The 21,998-nt window shown below is 51.7% G+C and overlaps 1 protein-coding gene across 2 annotated transcripts in view; it reads right to left on the bottom strand.

The window, feature by feature from the left end:
- Nucleotides 1-3,715: 3,715 nt before the first annotated feature.
- ASTN2 (astrotactin 2) overlaps nt 3,716-21,998 on the bottom strand; it is a 326,876-nt gene continuing 308,593 nt past the window's right edge. For both annotated transcript variants that reach the window (XM_059864813.1, XM_059864814.1), the window contains 3 exons: nt 11,820-11,920; nt 10,409-10,592; nt 3,716-4,657 (listed from right to left, as the gene is read on the bottom strand). In XM_059864813.1, coding sequence (XP_059720796.1) covers nt 4,420-4,657; nt 10,409-10,592; nt 11,820-11,920 — 523 coding nt within the window. In that variant the 3' untranslated portion in view covers nt 3,716-4,419. The remainder of the gene's footprint in view (nt 4,658-10,408; nt 10,593-11,819; nt 11,921-21,998) is intronic.

Genomic DNA, 21,998 nt, shown 5'->3' with positions numbered 1-21,998 from the left:
CTCCCGAGGGAACAGCCCCATGCAGCCCTGGGAGGGGACCTGCAGCTGTCACCAGCTCTGAGCTGCCAGACAAGTGGCAGATTTGGGGTGCCCTCAAGAAGGGCGTGTGCCCCATGGGACTCTCACAGGATGCTGGAAGGGGCAGTGAAAGCTTGTTAAAGGTTTCTCTGCAGGGAAGCCCTCTCCCCGTGCTGAGCTGGAGGTGCTAGGGGTGCATGGATGGGGCCAGGCTGGGCAGGATGCACCCATGCTGTTACATGCACATACACTCACTGCAAAGACACATGGAGAAGGTTTCTCCTCTTAACTCATCCTAAATGTGATCACTCCATCCAGGAGCCATTGAAGCCAAGTGACCCTTCCCAGCAATGCCATTAGGGAAATAATTTAAGCTTTTCAAATGGATATGGGTAGTTTATCTAATAAAGATAGACAATGGCATCTTTTTGCCCCTCTCCCCATTTGCTTTTCATGTTTCACCCACCCCTTGGTGCTCTCCCACACAGGACAGCATCAGCCCTGGTCTGCCAAAGCCCAGGCACAGCAAAGTCAGGGTGCTGGCTGGCAAAAAACAACCAGCTCTTGGGGCAGCAGCAATTTGCTTTGGAGCTGGGGTCCCTTTTCCTGGAGGGAGTCAGAGGAGTGGCAGGGGTCTGTGTGTTTGTGTGTACACTATAAAGCACAGGTCCATCTGTCAGCATTGCTGGGCTATGACTACAAATGTTTATCTTGAAAGCCAGAGGGTTACATTCTCCAAAGTTTCCAGGGAGAAAATACAGACCCTTCCTTTCAGCTGTGTGCTGGAGGATGTGTAACCTCGATGAATTCCTCCATTCTGTTTGGCTTGGGTGCACTGTGCCAGGTAGCATCACTGGCCAGAGGCTCTCCTGGCTTTGATCTGGGAGCTAGGTGTGCTTCACGACGGGTTAATGGCCATCAAACTCTGCAGCCCAGAGTCTAGACTCTTCCACCTGCTCTGTACATATCAACGCAGGCTCACACACAACTCGCTCTGTACATGTACCCGTAGGAGCAGCCAGTCTCACCATGGATGCAAAGCAAAGCTCCTCAGCAGCCTTCCAAAACAAGCAAACTAAGCCTCTGCAATGGACACAGCTGCACTGTGGATCCAGGGGACAACCAGCCTGTGCTCCTGCTATATTCCCAGTCAGGGCTACCAGAGCTGAAGGTCTCCTTTCCATCACTATCTGCAATAAAACATCCCCGTGCTGCAGCTCTGTCCTTTCCCCAGAGCTCTGCGAGAGATGCACATCCCAGGTGCAAAAAACACCTCTGTGGGGGAGTTTGCAGTGTCAGAGAGGAGAAAAACATGCTGAGGGGCAGCCAGCCAGCCAGCTGCCTTGTATTTTGGCTGGCATCTCCTGTCCCTAACACCTAGCACCACGCTCACAATGGAGAGGGATCCCAGGGGCAGCATTATCCCTGTCACACCTCCAGCCCAGTCACTCACAGAAAACACAGGCAATTTGTCCCTCAGGTTGGTCAACACTGCCTGCAGCGAGACCACAGAGCTGCTCCCCATCACCATGTGCTGCACGGGGCTTCCAAGAGAAATGAATCATCCCCGAGCCAAGCAAACAAAAACAAAATAAACCCCTGTGTTTATAAAGTACAGGGAACAGCACAGCTGTGGGCCAGAGCCTTGAGAAAACAGGACAGCTTCAAAGCACCTGGAGCTGCACCCGGTGAGCAGCAGGGACAGGATGGACCAGCCAAGCTCCCTGTGGCTGCTGCTGGCCCTGGCAGCCTTGGCCTGAGCTGTATCCTGCCAAGTGTCCAGGGGACCTGTCCTACAGAGAGCAGAGGCACTGCCTGCTCTGCAGATGCCAGGAGGGGATGATCATAGAGTCACAGGATCATGGAATATCCTGAGTGGGAAGGGACCCAAAAGGACCAGAGCACAGCTCCTGTCCCTGCCCAGCCCCCCACCAGCCCCACCCTGGGCATCCCTGGCAGCGCTGTCCAAAGGCTCCTGGAGCTCTGGCAGCCTCGGGGCCGTGTCCATTCCCTGGGGAGCCTGGGCAGTGCCAGCACCCTCCGGGTGACAAGCCTTTCCCTGAGCTCCAGCCTGCCCATCCCCTGACATATATTCATGCCATTCCCTCAGGAATGTCCCTGGTCAGCAGAGGAGAGATCAGTGCCTGCCCCTCCATTGGCCTTGGTGAGGAAGCTGCAAAATGTGAGATCATTTCCCCTCAGTCTCCTCTTCTCTAGGCTGAACAAGCAAAGTGACCTCAGCCTCTCCTTGTATGGCTTCCACCCTTCCTCACCATCTTTGTGCCCCTGCTTTGGACATTCTCCAATGGCTTTAGATTTTTCTTATACTGTGGCACTCAAAACTGCACATCAGTCCCAGTCACTCTGCATCAGTGCCTCCAAATGGAGATTTGGGGGTTTTTCACCCAAAGTGCACACCCTGTGTCCTGGCAGCACCTGAAGTGGGCAGCACAGTCTGACACCACTCTGAGCACTGGCCAGGCACCCCCACAGTGGCATTTCAAAGCTTTTGCTGTGTGTTGTTGCAGCTTCAAGCAGGAAAACCAAAGTCTTCATTTGACTGCAACAAATCACCATCATCTCCCTCACCCCCACAACCAAACTCCAAGGCCACCACTCACCCCCAAAAGGCAAGGGGATGGTGAAGAGGCAGCAGCAGGGCTGGGAACTCAGATTTTAACACATGGTGGTGTCATGGTCCCCCTTTGGTCTTTCAGTGTGGTACGACCCTCAGTGACACACAGGCCATAGCCCAGAGCCCTCAGTGTCATTCTCCTCCCTCTTTCCATCAGAAAAAGGAATTTAGCTTAAAAATTAAGACCTCAGGCAACATGCAACAAGCTTTGGAGCTTGTCTTGCAGGCTGCAATGTCACAGAAAGTTTTTTGTGAACTTCAGCAGGATTTTGACCAGGTGCTGGAGTCCTTCCCAAAGCACATGAATGTAGCTCAAATGAAAAGACATAACCAAAGAGGGAAAAAAAAGAGAAGTTCAGAAGGAACAATCAGAATTATTTGAGTGGGTGCAAATCAGGCAAACAGGTTTAGCTCGAGAAGAAAAAGGTTTCTGTCTGAACCTTCTCCACATCAAATTCTGCATCGTTGTTTGATTTGAAAACATTTTTGCTTTGAAACTCACCTCCTGTTTGTTTATTTGATGTTAAAGGGTTAACTAACCTGAAAAACTAAACAAAACTATTTGCTTTGGGCTGACTAAACCGATTAATTCAACCCACACTCTTCTCTCTTCCCTCTCCAGGTTCGTTGTTCTGCTTTAAAAAGGAAAAAGCAATAGCTTTGAGCTGATCTGATTTTTTGTATTTTTTTCCCTCTCACCCTCCCTCACTTTTTGGTTTGGCTACCAGGCTGAGAAATCCATTACCCACAGGGAGCCCAGGCCAGCCTAACCCACATCTGACAGTAAAACAAACCAGATTCTCCATGTCTTTTTAGCCCCTGGCTTTCTTCTTGGGCTTTCCCACACGCTTCCAGCTCCCACTGGGACCCGTGGCTAGGCTGGGTGTTGAGGAGGGGAGGACCCTGTGCAGAAGGCTGCACGTTTCCCTCCTTTTTGTGCATCCATCTTGGGCTCCCTCATCTCAGCCACATCCCAGGAGTGTCACACCAGAACTGAAGCCCCACGGATGCCCAAGCAGAGGCAAAACCACGTCAGGAAGAAACACAGGGAGGCAGCGAAGATGGACTCGATATGAATCTTTAATGCACAGAACAAGCTGCCGGGAGCCTTTCCATCGAAGGCTGCACACGGAGCCACCCCGTCCACTCGGAGTGCTACAAAAGCCCAGCTTGCCTGCAGCGTCCCGGGCACCGCCTGGCTCCCTGCCCCGGGACCCTCGCTGGTGTCACCGGCCACCCGCGCCACCTCCTCCTGGCGTCCTCGGCCACCACGGCACCGGGGCCCCTCGCCCCGCGGCTGCTGCCCGGTGGCAGGGCAGGCAGGGCAGGCAGGGCAGGCAGGGCAGGCAGGGAGGGGATCACCCTGCACCCATCAGCTCCCCTCTGCCTGGCCCTGGCCTCGAGTGGGTATCTCCTCCTCCCAGGGTTTTGGAGCGTGTAGTCCAGGAAATTCAGTAAGAAAAGATTAAAAAGGAGAGGCTTTTATGCTGAGTCAAATTAGGTGATTTCTTTTTTTCTTTTTTTTTTTCTCACTCTTGAAAAATTTAAAAAGAAAAAAAAAAAAAAGGAAAAGAAATTTAAGTCCAACTTGCTCATTTCTTGTTTCTCTGCTGTCTGTGTGAGAAAGTCCTGTTTGGCCTCGCTGTCCCCTTCCACCCCCTCTGAACATCACCCGACCCCAAACCCCACCAGCCACTCAGCACATCACAAGTCCACGACTCCTCGGAGTCCCTTTGCCTCCCACAGCTCCAGGCCCGCTCCTTCCCTCACCGCCCCTTGGACTCCCCGTAGGTGTTGCGCAGCATGGAGACCATCTTCTCCTCGCAGGTGACTTTGGTGTCCTTCAGGATGCTGTACCAGACCATGCCGGGCGGCCGGACCTCCTCGCTGCGGCAGAACAGGTAGGGCATGGTCTCGGTGCGGCTCTGGATGTAGGCGCTGCGCAGCAGCGTCGAGCAGTGGCTGCTGACCTTCTCCAGCCTCCTCAGGATCAGGTGAGCCTTCCTGGAGGGGCAGAGATGGGAATAGAGCAGGGCAGGCAAGGCACAGGGGACACCAGGAGTCAGGACTTCTGCATTCTGCCACCAGCTCTGCCTTGTGGCAAGAATGGACGAGACCCATTGCCTAAGACATTGTCTTTCCTGTTCCAAGGGGAGAGAAGCTCTGTTTTTCCCAAAGTTCTGAGTATATCTACCATTTCACAGCACCAAGACCTCAGGTCTGACCCACTGGAGCAGCTTGTGTGCCCTGGGGACAGTCTGCCCAGCTAGATTGTCACCACCACCATATGATCCCAGCCAGCTCCAGCACATGTGCTGGCCCCACCAGGCACCCTGGTGAGACCCCCAGCACCTTCCTGCCCCTGACTGATCAGCACAGCCCTCTCTTTCCTGATTTCCCAAGACTACAGGAGGTAAACAGCTCAAAAGGACTGACACAAGAAGAGTGAGGAAAAAAAGCACAAAACATTAAGACAAAAATAAATATACCCATAAGAAACCAAGAATCCCCTTGTGGGAGTCTGCAAAGTGCTAAATCAAACAAAGGGAGGGAAGAGGGTTTACTTCAGTGGTCTGAAAGTTTCAAGATCACAGATTATTTCCTCTCTCTCTGGTGCCACAGGAAAGCTCTGGATTCAGGAGCTGGGGATTTCACAGTTCCTGCAGGAATGTAAATTCCTGATAATGATATGTCAGGGGCAGCACTGTCAGTCAGCAAGGCATAAACATGGGGATTATTTGATTATGAAAGCTGAGTGGTGTTGCAGCTCGGGCTGTGAGCTCTCAGCCCAGGGGGAACAGAGGGAGCCTGATGTCCAGGGGTGGGACTCCAGGGAAGGGCTGGTCAGGGTCACCTCAGCGCCAGAGCAGAGGGCAGAGATGGAGGCAGGAGGTGAGAGGGCATCCTGGCACCCCCAGCCAGCTCAGACCTCTCCCTCCAGAGTGGGAACACTGGATGAAAGGCTGTAGGAAACCACTGCTCCTCCAGGGCTGCACATGGAAAACTGTCCCACTCCTCCCCAGGGTGATGTGCTCTGGGTCAGCTTTGAGGGCAAAGAAGAACAAAGGAAGCTGGCCCTTCCTGGACAACACTGCATGGTATGCATTTATGGATTTTATCCACAAAGACACAAGGCAGAGAATAAGAATTTTATAATAATAAAAATTTGAGGGCAATTTGAGCCTCGTTAGCTACACACACATCTATAATAATGATGTCATGGGCAGAGCTCTGACACACACCTTTGCTCACATTGCTCTCCATAGCAGCCACCTCACCTACAGCATCTGGTGCTCCCACCATACACCAAGACCTGACACGCTGCCAGGAACAGGTCCTGTGCTGCTGGATGTGTGCCTCTTGGAGCCACAAATTCCATGATGGAATTAGATGCTTTTGGTGAAGACTGATTGATTCAAGCTCAGCTCAGCAGCAAACTGAACTCTGTAGTGATTGTCACTACAGCTGCCAAACTTCAGCAAATCAGTCACTGCAGCTGGAAGGGACCAAAAGCCATCACCTGGGCCACTTCCTGCTGGCATCAACCTGCTGGATTAATTTCTTCTGACCTGTTCCTAGAATCAGGAGTTGGTGATCATTCCAGTGCTCCCCATCCTCATGCTGGGAAATTTTCTTAGCATCTGCACTGGTTCTCCCTTTCAGAGAAGGCTGAACAAGCACAGGACCCACATCACCTCATGGGATGGACTTTGCTGTCAGCTGGCCATGCTGACATAAAACTCAGGAGGAGATCACTCAGCCAGAACACCCTCACAGAGGAGAAATCTCATCTCTCTAAGGCCACAACTCCACGATCACCCTGATTTATCACAAAGCAGCTCTACTACCAAAATGGGGTGCTGGCCCTTCCCCAGCCCTTTACTCATTCTTGTGCTGGTGTCCATGGACCTGAATGCTGTGCCTACACGGGGAAGTTGTTTATTCAAAGGTCAAACAAGCAATCATTGGGTTTTCCCCCCAAACTGGTTACTATTGCAGCTCACCACAAGGCCTCTTCCAGGCACAGCCAGAGGGGAGCAATGAGGAGTGGCCATGACCAGCCCTCGAGGGAAACCCTCATGGTTGGTAACCAACAAGGAGTGGATATCTCAGATGGCCAGTGGCTCTCTGCTAGCCCTCCCTCTATTCTACTCTTCCCTTCCTCTAGTCCCTTCTCACCACTTCCCCTATCCTACCCTCCACAGCTTTCCTCACCCATCTCTCACTTTTCTCCCACACAACCTGCCTTTGCCTCCATTTCTCTCAGCCTTCTCTTTCATTTCTTGCTCCACTACACTTTACTGATCACCTGAATATTGCTAGAACTCACCATGTTGTCCTTGCTTCCTGATATATACTGAGGCCTCTTATCCAGGTAAATATTCCTACATGTGAGAAGCACTTCTTCAAGGATGGCAAGAAATTCAGGGCTCAGACCACCCCAACCTGCTGGTGCCTGCTGTGCCAGAGGCTGTGATTCTCCTGGAGCTGTCTCCACACACCTGCTGCATCCACAGCTCACTCTGTGCAGTCAATCCCAGGAAAAAACTGTGTTTAAGGATGGGATGTGGCACATGATGGGCTGGCCCTGTGAAATACTGAAAACACACTGAACTGTGGTCACAGAGGAGACAGGGTGATGGGGCAGAGGGAATCAGGCCCCTCACTTTTGATGTCCAGTGCCAAAGCTCCAGTTTTGATGGGGTTCACTGCTTTGAGTCATTTATTTTAGCAGGGTAATGAAGTCATGTGTAAATGTTAGATTTAGCTTTCGGCTGTCAGCTGTTGCCTCTTAAAAAAATAAGGAGGAAGAGAGACAGAGTGGGTGAGGGGAGGGGTGAGAAAGAGAGAGAGGCTTTCTGGTGAAGACGGGGTAATAAATTACAGGAGCAGTTCTTGGGCTGCCAATTTAACACCATAAATCAAGCCCTGGGTATTACCCAAGTGCTCCCTACGGAGGGCCGTCGGGTCAGAGCGACCACCTTTTCAAATACTGGAAATGAAATCTTCCTAAATGCTGACCAACCTCATCTCTGCCAGAAACTGCAATTTATTACTTTATTAAAGGGCAGGAATTGGGAGGGGACACCAGGCGAGGAGAGGGGAGTCACTCTCCTGGCTGCCTGTGGCTGGACCCCAAGGGATGAAGTGACCCCCTTGCCCCTCACCCCACAGCCCAGATGGGGATCCCCCCAGGTTGGTGTGAGCCAGCTGTGCCCTCTCTCCCACCACAGGAGCCAGGGACTGATTCTGGACTGCACTTAGGTGGTGGATTTAGGAGGTCACAGCACAGTCACAAATGATGAAGAGGGGGATTTAAAAACAGTGACAGCTCTAAGCAGGCACTTCCCTCTGTGGTGCCTAGTGGCATGAAGGGGGAGAGGAAATGGGAGGGGATGGGTGTCTGCTGCCAGGGCACTTCCCAAGGGCTCCTGCATGAACAGGAGACACGGCCCTGAGGTCCCTGCTGCCAGCCCCAGCTCTGCAGGGATTTGCCAGAGAGCAGGAGCTTCCTGCTCTGCCCAGTGCCAGGGGTGCTCCTGCTGGGATGTTTGTCCTCTCCAGCTGCACAGGGGACAGCCAACACTCACCTTGAGGGCTGATATGGGATGAAAATATATCCAGAGCCAGCCAAAACCTGCCCTGCCTCACCTTGGAGGGAGGTACTAAAAGAGGGTGAAGCAGCATAAAGGAGCCATTAAAGAATGATACCTGAGCTGGAAGGAAGAATGAGATTCCTGAGACTGCAGGGAGGGGTGGCTGCCTGGCTGCTGTGTTCCTGTATGAGGTGGTTTTGTCATAAATTCAGATTTTCTACTCTAGAGAACTGACCTGGGTCTTTCAGACCCTCATGTGTGAGGACAGTGAGTCCAGGACTTGATGGCCTCTTCTTATCACAGCTTCCCATCAGAACATTGCATTCCCCCTTGTACCAGAAGGCAGCTGCTCTGGAGATGCATTTCATGTCCCTTGGCCAGCCCAGCTGCCTGCCTGGGTGACTGGTGGAGCAGGGGACAGGTTGTGAGCCCTGGGCTGATGCCACGTACTGACCCCACTGTTGCTGGTAGCCACAAATGGAAAGAAGATTTTAACTTAATTATTTGTTCTGCCTCCTCTTAAAAGCCATTCCCTGCTTGCAGTGGTCATAAGAATCATCCTGAAAACACAGTAAGAGAAAATAATAGTGAAGTCCCCCTGTGGCTGTGTTAAGAAGCAGGCTGGCTGCAGGGATCCAGAGGTCTAGATGCACAGTAGCATTAAAGTTCACTGAATTTGACAGATTCTTCTGTCTTGTTGGAACAAATTAACTGTGTGAGATTCACTCAGTGTCTGTGAGAGGAACGGGGGGAGCAGGAAAGGGGCTGCTGTTGCTAGAGGAGATGAGCAGGATGAGGCAAGCCAGGTGTTGAGATGCTGCTGACCACAGAAAATCCTGGTTTAGGGCCACCTATGAGCTAAGTTTTTAATGTCTCCTTAATGTAAACGGTCTGGTTGGGACATCTGGCTGTCAGTGTGTCTTCTTGCCAGCAGCTGTTTGCAGTAACCTGTGGCTTTCATGGAAACTGGGCTCACGAGGACCTCAGTGTGATGTATTTATTGCACAGAGGCAGCCGACTGCCCTCTTGTCGCTGCGCTTTATGAGCGAGCGTTCACTGTGGAGCCCAGGCTCATCTGATAAACATTTCAAGGTACAAAAATGCATGTCCCCCTGAAAGGAGAACAGCCTGTCAATTAAAACCCTGTTATGAGATGGCCTCCCTTGGAAAAATAAAAAAAATATTAAAATTAAAAAAAATCCTCATTTCCTCCTGCTGTGTCAGTGGCTGTGCTTCTGTCCAAGCTCCCTGAGAAGCCAGGCTGGATGGCAGAGCTTCTCTCTTGTCACGAGCCTGGCACTGGCTGCCTTGGTTTTACAGATTCAGCCCCTTGGCTGCAAATCATGTATTTCTCAGGGCAGAGGAGTGCTGGGAGGAACTTCCCCCGGCTCAGTGAGGACAACAGACAGCAGCCAAATTGACCATGGGCTCCAGATGTAGCTGGGTCCTGGAACTGGCAGTTCAAGTGTCACCCTGCTGTCCCACAGCTTGAGGCAGGTATCAGGTTAGGCAGCATCCTTCAGTGGGTTGGATCTCAAGTAACAGGGGAAATGAAGATGTGTAAGAAGAAGCTGTTGGCTCCCAGGGATTCAGGAAAAAAGGAACAATTGCAAAGAACAAACAACCCTGCAGTGTCATCAGAGGGAAGGCAGGGGGAAGATAAGAGCGGCTATGTGCCAGAGGCCACTGAACTACCAAAGAAACTATGGCCAAGGTCATCTCTGGAGGAGGACAAGCCCCAGGCCAGCTTGGATCTATGTCCAGAAGAGGTGTAAGGTTGTGAGGTGTCATCCTGGTGCTATGGAGAGATCCTCAGCCACATCCAACAAGCAGATAGAAAACAGAGGGAAAAGGAAAAACTTTTCCAGGCGTATGTCACACCCTTTGCCCCCCACTCCTCAGTGTTTCCAAGCCCCCAGCTCACCCAGTTCAGGCTGGGTGATACAAACATTCATGCTAAGACCACCCAGCTGCCAGGTGTCCCACCAGCATTCATCCAGGGACTGAGCAGGACCTGGTGCTCCAAGGGGATGCAGGACAGCTTGGTGAACACCAAAAGGGGGGTTCTTTCAGCCACAAGGAGGTCACATCCCCAGTGGCCAAGCAGAGGGGTGCTCTGGGCATGGGGCAGGGCAGGACACAGGGAAGGGACAGGTACCTGGGCCCCAGCTCATCCTCGCTGCGCCAGACGAAATCTCCAAACTTCTCGTAGTGGGAGTTGTAGTGGTGCTGGACTCGGAAGAGCATGGAAGCAGAGACCTCCATCAGGGTGTTGTAGGCTGTCTGCTGCTCCTTCCCACTCGTGTAGCCATTGTAGAGGTTGTAGATTTTGTCAGCTATCTCTGGAAAGGATCAGGGCATGGGATTAATGACCAGCTGAAGGTGCTAACATGGGAAGAGGAGGAGCAGAGCCCTTGGCTGGGCTGGCAGCAGGGGCTGGCAGCTGGGGTGGCCACCAGTCCCTTGGGGCTGCCTGCAGTGGGGGTCAGTGACTGCAGAGCATTCAGCAATTCCTCGGGCCGATCCTGCAGTGGCGCCCTGCAGGATCAAAGCTGTCACAAAGACTCCAGCAACACTCCATGAAGGAGCAGGAGGAGGAGAGGCAAAAAGCTGCCAGGACAGGCTGACAGACTTATCCTCCCAGGAAGGGCAGGCAGCTTCCCAGATTCACCAAACCAAAAGCAAAACCTTGGCAGCTATGATGCTAAAGAGTAGGAAGAGATCAACATTTGATCCCAGGAAGGCCCTCCATGCAGAAGTGCAGCCCCTCATCATTGTGGGCATTGGCTGGAGCAGCTCAGATGTGTTAAACAAGAGCATTAACTATCTGCTGTAGAGAAAAAAAAAATCTCTTTTTGGAGATGAGAAATGGACAAACTGCATCTCCTTCTTTCTCCTTAGTCTCCTGTTTGCTGTTTTTCCATGAGAATGCTTTTCTTATTGAACATGGAACTAAGCATTAACCATTGTTTTTTCTGTGTGATATTCCCAACAGAAAGCAAGCAACAACAGGTAACGTAATGGTCACATAGAAGAATCCTTTTAAATCTGAAAGCAGCCAGGTGCTCTGGTTTGGGTGTAAGAACAAGTGGGATCAGTTTCAAAACTGAACAATGTGAATGTGCAAAAGCAGCTGGGCTTTTATCAACATTTCTGTTTCCAAACTGATGCAGCTGCCCCCAGCATCCCTTCAAACACCCAGAGGCAAAGGTGCCCTGCATGGCCCAGCCAGGGCTGCTTCTCTCAGGTTTGTGAGAAGGGATTGCTCTTCTTCCAGGGCCTGTGTCAGACACACAGTACCAGCTCCCACAGCCATGCATGGGAAGGATGCCTGTGTGGCATCACAGAGTCATCAGCTGTCCAGCCAAAGAGACTTTGTCTCTGGATACTCCTGCAATTTGTCACCCATCCCCAGATAAATGTCCCTGTGCCCATGGGTGAATTTAAAGGAGCCTTCCCACTGGGAGAGAAGGGCCTGGGCAGGTTTGTGGGGGCACAGTGAAGAGAGGAAAATCCAAATCAGCATGAAATGTCTCCTGGCATGGAACACAAGGCACCAGAACACTGACCTTCAGCCTTGCTGTCATCTACCAGTGGGCAGGCTGTCCTCAGGGTGACTGTGCTCAGCTCTGAGTGTCTCCCTCGTGTATCCACAGCGTACAGGGTAAATCTGGAAGGCAGGAAGCAAAAGGAAAACAATGTCTTGATCCCTCAGTCCCACACTACCAGGTTGTTAAGGGAACCAGCCTTCAGAAGAGAAAGGAAAATTGTGGTCCAGGCACTATCAGTCAGTTTTGGCATCTCAAGGAGATGTGAGATGATCTCTTGGAACAGAGGAGAACCCAGGGACAGGAGCCAGGGCTGAGGGGACAGGCCACTCCAACCCTTTCTGGAATCTGTGGGGCTCCATTTCCTCTCCCCTCATCCCAGAGACCCCTGTGGGGCTTCACGCTGAGCCCTGCTGACTGCAGAGGGATGCAAGCACCTCAGGGTTGCTCTGCCATGCCCTGATGTGAACATTACAACACGGTGGTGTTTGTGAGCCAGGCTCCTCTCTGGCCCTTCTGGGAGCAGGGCAGTAATTCTTGCTGTAAGTGGGCTCTGTGCTGACAAGTGACAGCTCGTACTCATCCTGTGAACGGCCCTTGAGTTGTTTGCTCCCTCATTTCCTCACAAGGGTGGGGCTGGCAAAAGGGTGGGAATGATAATTTCACACTTGAAGCTAATGGAGAGCATCTGACAGTAAAATATGGCTTTTGTGCCTGATGGAGCATTGAATAAACAGGCTGTGGCTGCATGGAACGTCCTGGGATGCTGAGCTCAGAGTCCTGCTCAGAGCAGCAAAGCTCCAAGATGAGAATGCTTCTTCGCAGCAGGGTGACAATCTTCTGTCCACTCTCCCAAAGGGCATCAGTTCATGTTTATTCACTCTGAGCTGGGCATGGCAACTCAAGCTGGCTTTGACAAAGTGCAGGGGCTGGTTTGAACCCCTCAGAGGTCTGAGATGCCTGGTGGTGGGGTTCCCAGCCTGAGAAATAACATGCCACCCCTCCTTAGCCTAAGGTAAAACTGACCAGCTCTTGCAAGTGAGTGTAAGGAGTATTATAAAAGCAGCTGAAGCTTAAATGGGATTGAGACCCTGACATCTGTTTATTTAAGTAATGGTCCTAAGTCCTGAGCATCCTTGGGGGTGACAGAAGCAATGCCTCCCTCTTTCTCTCCTCACACAGGAGCACTGCCAGCCCCCTCTCTCCTCCCTGCAGGCCCTGCACATCCCACATGTGGCTGATAAGAACTGACATCTGCACGGTAGCAATTCCCAGCACAGGACATATTCCCTCCAAGCAATTAGCATTAGCTCCCTGACAATTCTTGCTGTCTGAAAGGATGCCAGCAGACTGCCAAGGAACTCACTTGGTGCAGGGACAACTCCCATTCTCACAAAGCTGGGGCACACAGGGGATACACACGCTCAGCTCACCCAAGGAGATGCTGTTTAACCCTTTTGGCATGACATCTTTTTCCTAAATTTACCAGGAGCATTGCTCGGACTGGGAGTATCTCAAGAAGGACATCCACACTGTGCCACTTCACAAGTGCCACACACAGGCTGCTCTCACTGAGGGACACACAGAGCAATAGGGCAGCACTGAACTCCATTCCAGGAGTCTGACTGCAGGGCTTTGCATCCCATCCTGAAGGTGCCACCGGCCCTTTCCCTCCCTTCAAGGGGAGTGAGGAGTCTCCTGCTGGGAGCAGGGAAGGTTTCTATCTCAGCAACACCAACAGGGGCACCCAGTGTTGGGTAGGGGGACTCCAGCCCCAGGAGATGAGCAGCTGGAGAACAGGGCAGGGACCCCCAGCTGCCCACCTACTGCAGGGCTCTTCTTGCTCATCAGCAGAAGCACAACAAGCAGTAAGAGGGTTCATCATCAGGGAGCTAATCCCATCTCCCCATCTCCATCCTGGGAGCTAATCCCAGTTAATTTCCCCATCTCCATCCTGGGGGCCTCTGCTGAGCCACAGTGGCTGTTTGCTTTGGGAAAAGGGTGAGCAGAGCTAATGTGTAACCTCTGCTCTGCCTGCAGCAGCTCAGGCTGGCTCCATTAGCTCTGAGGCAATCAGTGCCAGAGCACTTTCCTTGGAAAACAGAAGACTTGTATCAAAACATAATTATAATATTCAGCAATCAGTGCCCATTTCACCTATTCCATTGCCAGTGGGGTCAGGAGGATTGGGGGTTGGGTGTTGAAGCACATCCACCCCTTTGGGTGATGCTGAAGACCTGTGTGAGCCTTTTGACTGCACTTCTCCCCTCTGCCCAGCTCACACAGGAGCAAAGTCACTCAGCTGCCAAGAGCATCTCTCCTGGTCAGGTCTGGGTTAAAAAAACAGATGTCAAAAAACAAGCCCTCATTTAATCTTTTTTTTTTTCTGATGATGTAAGGAGGAAAAAAAAAAACAAAAAAACAATGTAAATGGAAAAACATCAGAATCAAAGTGATTTTGATCTTGTCAAAAATTCTCTTTTTGAGAACAAACCCAATTGCTTTACCTCACCTGGAGCCAGTCCTCTTTCAAGAACCTTAGAGGAAACTCTTTCATCTCCATTCCTTGTGAATGACATGTTTTGGACTCAGCACCAATCACCCCAGCTGGGGTGGAGGCTGGCAGCCCAGCAGCACACAGCCTCTGCACCTCTCCAGCTCCTTCCAGCCAGTGACCTCAGAAGGTTTTAACATTAATTACAGTCCAAAAGATCACCCTGAAGCACAGCAGTATTAATAGCTCTGTTTTATCGACAGTAAACAGAGACATATGGGGTGAAGCATCGTGCCCCGGAGAGGCTCAGTGACATGAACAGTTTGAAAACTTAGGAGATGATGGTTTCCAATCTTGTTCTCAAACCACTTGACCACCCAGCCTCTGCAGCAAAACACTTTTATGGCCAGTTAATGGCACTGTGCAGAGTGCTGGGGTTTAGTTTTGTTCTTTTATTCCCGGAAATGGACAATTAAGAGAAGGGAGTGCAAAGACCTGTGTCTCTGTGTCTCTGTGCAAACCCAGCATTCACATCTTGCTGGAAATCTTCAGCAGATGCAGGCAAGGAGCAGCCTAAGACCCAATGAGACATCAGTGGGGTGGCCAGTGGCAGAGACCACCAGTGCATGGGAGGGATAGGGATGTGGCTTTAAGCTAAAGGAAGGTAGGTTTGGATAAGGTATTAGGAAGAAATTTATGTAGTGAGGGTGGTGAGGTTACCAAAGCAGGTGTGGACTCCACATGCCTGGAGGTGTTCAAGACCAGGTTGGGAAAGGCTTGGAGCAACCTGGGATATGGAAGGTGTCCCTGCCCATGGTGGAGGGTGGGAATGAGACGAGCTTCAAGGTACCTTCTAAGCCAAAGCTTTCCATGATACCCAAAGCTTTCTGCACCTACATGGCAAACCAGAGGAAAATCAAAGTGATCATGCTGTGGGAGGGAGCCAAGCCAAGGGCAAGGTGGGATTTTGCAGCACTCCATAGAGATCCTCCTGCCCCACTTAATTCTATTACAGAGGTGTGGCCCAAGGACCAAGCCAGGCATTGTCCCCAGTGATGAGGACAGAGCTACACTTGAATATGCCAACCCTGGTAATTTGTAAATAAATGAGGCCAAAGAGCAGTTCTGAGCGCTTTGCCCAAGGCAGAGACCTCGGGGGTGAAGGCAAAGCCAGAAACTAAAAGGTCTCAGACCCACAGTCATTGCACGAAACCATGCCAGACAACCTGGAATGCCATATGGTACCTATGATCGGGCAGAAGCTCCTTTATACCCTGGAGATGTTTTGTTTAGTGATAAATTTTCTTCACCACATTTCCTCATCTTCTCCCTGTGCTTTCCAACGGAGCTCCAGGCTCCCTGCTACTGTCTCACAGCTGATTCTCTTCTTCACCTGTGCCTTCAGTAAGATCCTACATGAAAGCTTGTATTTCTAGAAACACTAGAATGTATTTTAGCTGAAGAGGTTTCAAAGAGGTCCAAACACATATGCTCTTGGCAGGGATCAGCCCTCCATGCCTGGAAATGCAGCAAATCACAGCATACAAAGTCCTATAAAGTAATGCTGGTTAAATGTTTACTTCTGAATTCAAATCTATTGGGACCTGAAGGAACTTTCAGGGAGAGATAGAAACCAATCAACATTTGCCTCAGGAAATGTCAATACCTTCCTTGTAGATTCCTCACCCAGTGTTGGCTGAAGGCTGGGTTTTATCACCAGGCTCAAGATGCTTCTTGGGGGAGGAAGAGAAAGCAAAAGGGGGATGTTAACACTTCGATTCCTGGAACCCAATGGCTGTTGAGATTGTCCATTGCCTTTTAAGAGATTTAAAACCCAGAAAAGAATGCTTCTATCCTTCTTCAATGCAGAGAAAATAACCCAAAATACAAATTTTTACAGGCACAAAACTCTTAAGACTGAGAATGAAAGCTCAAAACATGTTACTTATTTATAGACAGCATGTTTTCTTAACTCCCTCTCATGATGCTCATGATGTTTGAGTGCTTTACTCATGATCCTTATTTGTGGGAAGTGAGATAAGGACTTCTGAGTCTGACCTTCCTTAGCTGGGCTGCCGAGTTTTTATATCCAACAGAGATACCACAGGCATTCCTGGTCTGCCTTGTCTGCTCTTCCTGAGGCCTTTGGGCTGGTGCAGCTGCTCCGTGAGGTGCTGTACCACATGGGCTGCCTGGGCTGCAGAGGAAGGCTCTGATAAGGAGCTCAATTAGCACTCCCACAGTTGCCAAGCCCCCACACTAATTAAGCATGTGTCTACTGGGAGCTGGCTGCACCCAGCAGCAATGGCTGTGTGGCCAACCCAGGCTCTGAGAGAATCACAGAATAATGAGGTTGGAAGAGACCTCTAAGATCACTGAGTCCAACCTATGCCCTAATACCTCAACCAGACTATAGCACCAGGTGCCATGTCCAGTCATTTTTTAAACACATCCAGAGCTGGTGATTCCACCACCTCCCTGGGAAGAGCATTCCAGTACTTTATTATCCTTTTGGTGAAAAATTTCTTCCTAATATCCAACCTGTACCTTCCCTGACGTAGCCTGAGACTGTGTCCTCTGGTTCTGTCAGTGCTGCCTGGGGGAAGAGACCAACCCCACCTGGCTACAACCTCCCTGCAGGGAGCTGTAGAGAGCAATAAGGAGCCCATGTGAATGAAGGACAGGGCAGAGGTGCTGCTCCAGAGCCCAGTGTCACACAAAAACACGGCCTCAAGCTTTCCAAAGTGGTGCAACCACAAGATGCTCCTGCCAGTGGGGCTTGGCTTGAGCTTGGCTGATCTGCCTGGGCTTGGTGCCGTGTTCCTGCAGCCACGAGACTCTTGCTGTTAACTCCAGCAGCTCGGCGAGGGCAACTCTGGCTGGAGTCCCACACACAGCGTGATGGATTCTCCCTTCCCTGGCAGCGTGGCTACCACCACCCGTCATGCCGAGCCTGAAAACACAAATCCTGCCTTGGCTGAGGTGTTACATGCACGTCCTGCCATCACTCCCTGGCTGGTCACAGCCTGTCCGTGCCTCCTGCACAGCCCAGGCTCGCGGGGCTCGCACGCACCCAGCTCCAGCGTGCTGACACACACACATCACACCCTGCCTTGCCAGCCCTTCTCGCTTCCTGTTCCAGCTGAAAAACAATGCTGAGGCCTCCCTTTAAAAGCCCTCAGTGGAGCAGCTCTTGGCATTCCGTGCTTCCCTGCTGCCCAGTGATCTCAGCACGGAGACTGGGCACGAGGGATGGGGGCCGGGCTCGGGCTGTGCCAGGACGTGCAGAATGGAGCTGCCAGAATGGTGCTCCCAAACACACATGGGTGGGAACAGACCCATCAGACCCTGCACTGTGCTCATGGGACGCAAACAAACTGTTCTCTCCCATTCCTGTAGTCCTCAGCTCCCAGACACCAAGCTGAGGGGCTCCCAGGAGGCTTGAGTGGGGAGTGTGTTTCTTCTTGACTGTGTCCTGATACCCACAGGTGAGCAGCATTAGACCTTCATCTCAGTATTTCCTGGAGTTAAAAGCATCCATAAATTACCCACACAGTTTCCCTAAAAGACTCTTCTTGAGCAGCGTGGGAGCCCAGGGGTGCTGTGGGGTAGAGCAGAGCTTTGGGTGTTCCACCCCCAGCCACATGCCATGGGCTGTGCGTGGTCCAGGGGCCACCCACCCACTCCAGCCTCCCCACCGTGGGCGTGTACATCCCCTGCAGAGCCTCCCAGCCACTTCCATTGAGGAACATGGAGAAGGAGTGGGGCTTCCCCACCAGCAGCTGCCTGGGCAGGCATGGAAAGGGGTGTGTGTGTTTAGTGCAAGCATTTCCAATGCAGAAACCATTAGAATTTAAAAAGAAATCAAATCAAATAAAAAGCAGCCGGTCCACACAAGCCACAGGAATGCTGAGCTTATTGACAACTCTGTGATTTGAGAAAATTAAGAGAGGTAAGTGACAGCAACCCCCCAGCCTCTGCAGCAAATGGTGAGCAGACCGTTAGCAGGGGGTGGTTTTGGGAAGGAGAGGATTTCTTGGTCTATTTGCTGGGCCCTGGCTTTGGGCTCACTCATGCCATGCACATGTCCATGGTGCCAGGGGAGGGCTGGTGTCCTGGCAGGGGACTGACCACACTGCATCCCTGCCAAAGGCCCTGCTGGAGGCCTGGGATTTGGGCAAAGCTTTACAGGGCAGTGGTCACTCTTGTGCCATCTCCCTGGGGCAGGCACTGCCACAAGTGTCTTCTGCTGTTCATTGTCTTTGGTTCCAGCTCTGCTTTTCCATGGTAAGGAAACAGTGGACAGTGCAATCCTAAAAAAAATCCCATCTTTTAGAAAGCTCTCCTCACTGTTCTACCAACCAATAAAACCACCTTTTATAACTGAGCTGCTTTTAACCATCTGTGACAGCTGACCTGCTCCCATCAGCGTGATGGAGGAACAGGTTAGCAGCAACTGGTGCCACACTGGAGTATCAAAACCTTGCCATTACACCAATGCATGGGGCTGTCAGTGAGCTGTTCTCACAATTCACACCTCTTTTCTTCCCAGGACAGCAAATGTTGAGAGACTAATCGTTATCCTTCAACAGATGCCGCCCAACAAAACCAGACCACAGTTGTCAGATGTACCTGCCAGGACATGCCTCAGGTGTCTGATGCCTTTTGGAAGTGGATAAAACAGTGCCCATCAAATCCTGGAGGAAGGAGGCAGGAGGAAGGCACAGGCTTTGCACAGCAAGAAGCTGTTTGATCAGGGAGACCTTGGGAAAAGGGCAGAGGAGATGATTTCTGAGACAGTGAGGGCAGGTGGAGCTGCTGTGGGGCTGGGGACAGGCTTGCACAGCCTGGGGTCCATCTTTGCTTTGTGTCAACCCTGGGAAAGTCACCCAGGGTCATCCATGCTGCAAGGTTGCCTGAATTGCAGCAGATGTCATGGCCATGCTCAAAAATAGTGAGTGGAGAGCAGAGTACTTCTCATAGGGAGGAGGGCAGGGCCAGTGATGGCTGATGAATTACAGGGCTGCAGTGTGGGACAGTGTCACTTTGGTGTCACAGCATCCCACACCATGCTTCCCAGGTCTCCTGGGCTTGCCCTCTGAGCTGTAAGGACCCAGAGAGCCAAAAGCTGGAGTAGGCAGGTTTGGATGCTGGTCCTCTCAACCTCTGGGCAGCATCTGCCCTGCACCTGAGCCAAGCTGTGATCCAGATTTGCTCAGCTCTCCCTCCTTTGAGCACTTAATCAACCTCCTTTTGTTTCAGATCCTTGTTAAACAGGATCCAAACAAAGGGTGAAGGGGAAAGAAAGAAAGAAATTAATTAAAAATCCTGACCACTCCTTGCTACTGCCTGAATCTATTGTCTCCCTGACAAAGAAATGCCCAGCAGGGCATTCACCTTCCCAGCCTCAACCAAGGCATCTCAATTTCCCAAGATTTCCCTCAAAACCCTGTCAATAACCCATCAGAGTAGTGATTCCCATTACTGCCATGGCTGTGAAAGAAGGCCTTGATACACAGGCCACCTTCTGTTCCCAAGAACCCTGCTCCTGAATGATACCTGTGTTGGACAGCCAAGATTCCACGGGAGCCCCTCTGCCAGCCAGACACCTTGTGAGCAGCAGTGCCAAGACTGCCTTAGATGAAAACGTGTTCCACTGGAAATGAGGGGAAAATGCCAGACAGGCCATGGCTTCATCCAGAAGGTGCAGGAAGGTCACTGCCACCCTCCTGGCTGCTGCATCCCCACAGTGTCTGCATCACCACCCCAGGGCTGAGAGCTCCCACAGAGCCACTGCCTCTCCTTGCCTTTTCCTCTGCCTTATGATCTCTTCCTTTGTCCCCCTTGATCCTTGCCAGCTGTTGCAAGAAGCAGATAATGACTCCCCCTTCCCTCCCTCTCTGAGTACATCCTTCCAGGAGCAGCTTTACCCCACTGAAGAAGGAAGAGCAAAGCAATCTTCTCTGGAGAGAAGCTTGGAGCTCCTGATGGAGATGGGATGTGGATGAGAGAGCAGCTCCTTGGCATGGCAGCAGGACAACACACCCAAAACAGCCACCCTGACACGAGATAACTTTAACACAGCTGATGTTGCAACACTGGGGCTTTAGCTCCTAGGCACAAGGAGCAAGGAGGATTTAATTAGCTTGGAGATGCCCCAGCAGAGTTCTAGGGTGTCCCATAGCGATGGCTCCCAGCTGTGAAGGCAGAACCATGGCAGAAGAAGCTGGACCATCATGGAATTACCAGCTTTGGAGAGGATGGATAGATGGTGTTTGAGGTCCGTGTTTCTTGGCAGTCATCATGCCCTTGCTTTCATCCTGCTGGCTGTGAGGATGAAGATTTGCAGATGTGCTTCTAAAGGAAATGCAGTAAGAACTGGCCCAGCTATTCCCAATCTTCCCTGTCTGTCTCAGGGCTTGAGGCAAGGTGCTCCCCCCACTGCCTGGAAAGGCCACAGAAGGTCCGTGTTAGCCAGAATGTGAATTGTAACATCTTTTGGTGGAGTGAAGAACCAGAAGGAGGTGATAATAAGCCACTGCAGGCTGGTGCTTTTGTCTCCAGTGAAGCAACAGCAGCTCATTAGAGTCTGTGAAGTGCCAGAGTCCCTGTTCTGCTGGAATGCCCCAGCAAAGCCCTTGGACAGAGGTCAGATGAGTTGCCTCTGACTCCCTGTTCTGCTGGAACAATTCCTACTGTGCCACAGCTTGGGTTGGTGCCCAAAGCTGCCAATGAGGGGCTGGTCCCACTCGGGCTACAGAGCACCAGTGAGAGCTGGTGATGGATCGAGCTGTCCTTGGTGCAGCAAAGGAGGGCTTTCCTCAGGCTCTGCATCCCCCATGCCCCTGAGGCCCTGCCACAGCCTTTGCAAGGGCACTGCAATGGCCATCAATCGCCCCAGCTCCTCAGGGCAGGGTGTTCCCTGGCAGCACCTGTATCCTCTCTTCCTCCTGTGCAACACCTGCTGCTGTCCCCATCAGTTTGGGACACCCAGCCCTGTTCCCTCAGCCACAGACACCCCACAGCCTCCAGGCCAGCTCTGCTGAGCTTGGGACTTGGAGGGTAAGTTTTGCTTTTAGGGGAGGTTTTGCTTGTCTTTGCAGTGATCTGTGGGTGGATTTCAGCCTCATCTCACAGCATTGGTCCTCTGTGGGTTATCCCAAGAGTGACACATCCCTTTAGTTCCTTCCTTGGGCCACTTATGGGATGGCTGCCATCCCCCTCTGTGAAGAGTCAGCAGTGCTAGGGGTGGCTGTGGCTGCAGGGGATGAGCAGGAGAGAGGGAATAAATATTCAGAAGGAGAGAGAGAATGAATACTCTTCCTCCAGATGTGCCAAGGAGAAAGGAGAGACAAGCAAAGCCCTGGACCCCTGCAGGGAACTCCACAATGGGAATGTTCACAGCTAACCATCCCTGCTGCTCAGCCTACCAACACTCTGCAGAGCTTGGCCATCACCGGCCCTGGGGACATGGACAAGAGGAAGGTTGTGACCCCTGGCAAATTGGGAAATCTTTGCTCCTCCCAACCTCACAGTCCCTCTAAACAAGAACCAGACACTCCACAGCGTGCTACCCCTGGAGATCCCCTTGGTAGGGCTTGTTCTCATTCTCCTGGGGGCTTGGCTTCCATCTGGACTGCTGGTTGAAATCCAGCCCGGGCTGGTAGTGACTTCAAAAGGCAGTGTCATCTGAGGAGCAGTGGGTG

Source organism: Haemorhous mexicanus, chromosome 21 (genome assembly GCF_027477595.1).
Source record: "Haemorhous mexicanus isolate bHaeMex1 chromosome 21, bHaeMex1.pri, whole genome shotgun sequence".
NCBI classification, from domain to species: Eukaryota; Metazoa; Chordata; class Aves; order Passeriformes; family Fringillidae; genus Haemorhous; species Haemorhous mexicanus.
Note: the sequence above shows the minus strand (reverse complement) of the source record. Positions and strands in the feature narration are given on the sequence as shown.